General features: G+C 59.3%; 1 protein-coding gene across 1 annotated transcript in view; it reads left to right on the plus strand.

The window, feature by feature from the left end:
- Positions 1–4,256, plus strand: part of WIZ (widely interspaced zinc finger motifs) — a gene marked incomplete at both ends in the record, with an annotated part of 4,933 nt that overhangs the window by 232 nt on the left and 445 nt on the right. Inside the window, 3 exons of the mRNA XM_009583798.1 lie at positions 608–1,108; positions 3,345–3,881; positions 4,135–4,256. The exon at positions 4,135–4,256 is cut by the window's right edge and continues 445 nt beyond it. Coding sequence (XP_009582093.1) covers positions 608–1,108; positions 3,345–3,881; positions 4,135–4,256 — 1,160 coding nt within the window. The remainder of the gene's footprint in view (positions 1–607; positions 1,109–3,344; positions 3,882–4,134) is intronic.

The following is a 4,256-nucleotide window of genomic DNA, read 5'->3' on the forward strand; positions in this document are numbered from 1 at the left end:
TGAGAGAGCGGGGAGCCTGGCAGGCGTTTGTCTACCCCAATCCAGGAGGATTTTCAGGTCCTTTTGCTTAATTAATCCTCTAATGAAGAGGGTGGCAGTGTTGTACTCCAGTATTGCTGGTTTACGTCGTTTTTCTTTTCGTGGCGCCAGCAGCTTTCCAAAGCTCACCAGGACTGACGTGCACTCCCTGTCCTCCTCAAACCACCTCAATCAGTCCTTCCTCTCCTAATTAACGACGTTCCCCTAAAACGATCACTTTGAGATCCTTCTCCCTCACTGGCTGGGCTTCGGAGCCTGCCCGTGGCTGACCGAACCATGGGCAAGGCTTCCAAAAACACTCTGGAAAACATCCTCGAGTGGGAAAACCGGCCTCTTCCCACCCCAGAGCAGCAATCCTTGTCCTCCCACAGCTCTGCTCGCTTTTCCCCGCTTTATTCCTGCCCACGCAGGGATGCGCGGAGCATTTTAACATTAAAAAATTAGGGTTGGTGGTGAAAATCCCTCTGTAGGGAGAGAAACAACGCAGCTGGATGCTGCTCCTTGTGCCTCCTGCCACGACCATGCCCTGATTTTCTTTTTTCTCTATTTTTTTTCTTTCTCTTTTTAGCCCAGAACCTTACGACGTGCGAAGTGTGCGGGGCCTGCTTCGAAACCCGCAAAGGCTTATCCAGCCATGCCCGATCTCACCTACGGCAACTCGGCGTAGCCGAATCGGAGAGCAGCGGGGCTCCCATCGATTTGCTTTACGAACTAATGAAACAAAAAGGCAAACCCGACGGCAGCCCCATGTCTCCCACCCTCGGCAAAAAATCCGGTTCCCCCAAAGACGCCTCCGGTTCCCCTCGACCCACGCTCCTGGCACTCGGCAAGGCCGGAGATCGCCCGCCAGACGGTCCCGTTAATAAAGCCATCAAATCCCCTCCCGGCTTCTCAAAAAACCTCTCGCAACCGGGATCCCCCATCCTTAAGAAGGTGCCACCCGCTCTTTCGGGGTCCCCGTCTCCGAAAAACCCCGAGGAGAAGAGCTCCAAGCTCTCGCTGAGCCCTCTGCAGAGCTCCCCAAAAGCACAGTGGCCGCAGGCGGATGAGGAAGGACCCCTCAATTTAAGTAAGTTTCTTTTTTTTCTTTTTTTTTCCTCCGGTGTTTCCCGTTCGGCTAAGGGCAGGGGAAATCCTCGGCTTCTCCCGTCCTGCTCCTGCCAAGCCGGGCGTCCCTCGGCGGCTGGGAGGGCGCAGAGCTCAGTGGAGGAGCCGGCATTTGATAACCGCCGTGTCGGGGAGATACGTGCCGCTCAGTCACGACTATCGGAGCGGACGGTCTTCCCTGACTGTGCAAACGGGCATTCCCGTTGGGATTTCAGGAAAACTACTGGCTGTTTGCCCTCCGAGCTCTTTACATCTCTCTTCCCCACTTCTTTCACCTCCCTCGGCTCCTCCGGGCCGCAGTTCGGCTGGTGTGGAGCATCCTCCTGCACCGCGGCTCCATCCGGCACAGCCGGCTTCCCTCTCCCGACGGAGCGTGGTGGGTTTGGCCGGAGTCAGCCCGTTCCCTGCTGCCATTTCCAACGTTGGATGCTCTCGGAGAGGCGCGGCCGCAGTTCTTGGGACCGCAGCCCTGGCGCTGTCACAACTCTCTTCATCCCCAAGCTCCGTCGGTGACTTATTCTGACACCTCGAGACCAAAATGGTTTTCCCGGCAGCAGCCGGCTCTTGCCGCCTTCTCCCAGAGCACCACGTCTTCCTGGGAGCATCTTCATCAACAGCTCAAAGGGCTGTTTGGCTTCTCTGGCTCGTTAGTTCTTTGTCCTCGTTACTGCGCTTGCCCAGTGAGCCTATCCCATTGCTGGCAGCACCGACAGGCACTTCCTCTTTCCCAGTGGGAATCGCAGCGTGTTTGGGGTCGTTTCTTGCGATAAAGCGGAAAACGGCCTCCAACGTTTGTTGTATCCGCTCCTTCCCTTGTTGCAGGAGCAGCTCTAAGACCTGATATCCCTCAAAATCCTCATGGCTGGGAATTTCCTAACTCTGTGAGGTTTCTTGGAGCCGTAGGGCTATAAAATTGCTCCGTCCCGGTTACCGTCTCGCTTTTCCCGAGCTGAAAAGCTCCGGGATGGCAGAGCCGGCCGGTGGCTGGAGGATGCGCCTGTGGGTTTGCTGGAGCAGAGACGCTCTCTGGGTGCTGCTCCTCCGCCGGTGACAGAAGATGCAGAGTTCGGCCCCGGCTTGTCCTCGCAGCCCTTTAAAGACTTGGAGCAGCAACAGAAAAGCGCTTTGTGCCTGTCTCGTAGCCAGCGCCGTAATTCCTCTTCGTTAGGGCTGCCTGCTAATGAAGCCGTAGAAGCAGATGATCTCTTGCCTGGCCGTTCAGCTTGGCGTGAGCTAAGTCCCTGGCATGCTGCAGCGGCCAACAGATCCCACACCGCGGCACAAGGAATCAGCCGATCTTTTCCCTCCTTCCCCTTCACTGGCCAAGAAACTGAAGCCGCGGCCGTGCCGGCTGTCAGCCGGGGCCGGTCTGAGCGCCGAGCAGGGTTTCGGCTGCCTGAAAGGTCCCTTCCCGGCATCGCTTCAGCGGCACCCAAAATCCCGACTCGGGTTAGAAATTATCGCCCCGGTGAACTCTTTCCACCAGCGGGGACGGCTGCGCGGTGCCCGGGAGCGGCTGGACAAGTCCTGCCTGCGCTGCTTTCCCCTCCTGAAATTATCCTGGTTTTGCCCCAGTTCCAGGCAGGGATCTGCCTCGATTTCCCCATCCCGGCGCAGTGCCGATGGTTTCCCCCCTCTGCAGCTGGAGGGCGGACAAGGACTGGTGAAGTTGCGTTTCTTCTCCAGGATATCGCGTGGCTCAGGTTGCGGCTTGGTTTTGGTGGTAAAACCTCTTCCCGCTTCATCTTCCTTCCCCTCTTCATCAACGTGCCGGGAATTGGCGCTTCCCGGAGGCAGGAGATGCCCCCGCTCGAGGGCTGAGCATCCAGCACCGGGATTAGCGGGGACGCGCTCTCTTTAGGCATGCCACCGCGGTGTCTGGGAGCGTGTCTTCATCCAGAGCCCTTCCTCCTCCTCACAGCAGCTGGGCTTGGATGCTGCGGCACCAGCGAGATTCGCCGCTTCCCGGGGAAGGGACACAAGTGTCCGCGTTACCCCGGTGCTCCGGACCACGGCTCTGCCGTCGGCCCCACCGGGAAACCCTCCAGCTCCCCGCAGCCCCCAGCCGTTGCCTTTTCCTGGAGTACCCCGATGCGTTCGAGCCTGCTTCCGATTTCAGGCAGGGATCGGCTTTGCCGCTGTGGGCTGCGTCCGTCTGCTGAGCAACACTGTTCTTTCTTCTCTCTCTCTCTCCGCAGCCTCGGGGTCGGAGCCGGTGCGAGACATCCGCTGCGAGTTTTGCGGTGAATACTTCGAGAACCGCAAAGGTTTGTCGAGTCACGCTCGATCCCACCTCCGACAAATGGGGGTGACCGAGTGGTACGTCAACGGCTCGCCCATCGACACGCTACGGGAGATCCTTAAACGGAGAACCCAACCGCGGAGCAGCGCCTCTAATCCCACCGGTCCCGGGCAAAAAGCCATGGCCAAGACCCTCTTGGGCAGCATGGGATCCTTGGAGCCGCGCGGTCCCGGAGAGATTCACATCCACACCCTCACCAAGAAGGTCCAGCAACCCGGCAGCCCCATGGGGCAATCTCCTACCTCATCCCCACCTCCCACCGCCCGGAAGATGTTTCCAGGCCTTTCTCCTCCCTCCTTGCAGAAGAAACTCAAACAAGATCAACTGAGGGTGGAAATCAAGCGGGAGATGATGTCGGGAGGACTTCACGGAGAACCTCACCCATCCGACCGAGCCTGGTCCCCGCGGGAGGAGATGTCTCCCTTGAACCTCTGTAAGTGCATGGCTGTCCCCTTCCCCACCCCGTCTGCGGGGCCGAGTGGGAAGGGGGCACGTCCCCCTCGGGGATGGGGACACGGGGGTCCGTCTTGCTTTGGGAGGGGTTGAGGGCTCTCCCCAGTGCGCTGGGGGAGCCCACACCATCCTCCGTGGTTCCTCGGGGACCCCTTGCTGTGGCCGGGGAGGAGCAGAGAGGGGGGGTTAAGCACGGTCCTTCTCTCGCCCCGACCCCACGTCTCTCCCCGCAGCTTCCCGAGCCGACCCGGTGCGAGACATCCGCTGCGAATTTTGCGGCGAATATTTCGAAAACCGCAAAGGTTTGTCGAGCCACGCTCGATCTCACCTCCGGCAAATGGGGGTGACCGAGTGG

Source organism: Fulmarus glacialis, unplaced genomic scaffold (genome assembly GCF_000690835.1).
Source record: "Fulmarus glacialis isolate BGI_N327 unplaced genomic scaffold, ASM69083v1 scaffold22058, whole genome shotgun sequence".
Taxonomy (NCBI): Eukaryota; Metazoa; Chordata; class Aves; order Procellariiformes; family Procellariidae; genus Fulmarus; species Fulmarus glacialis.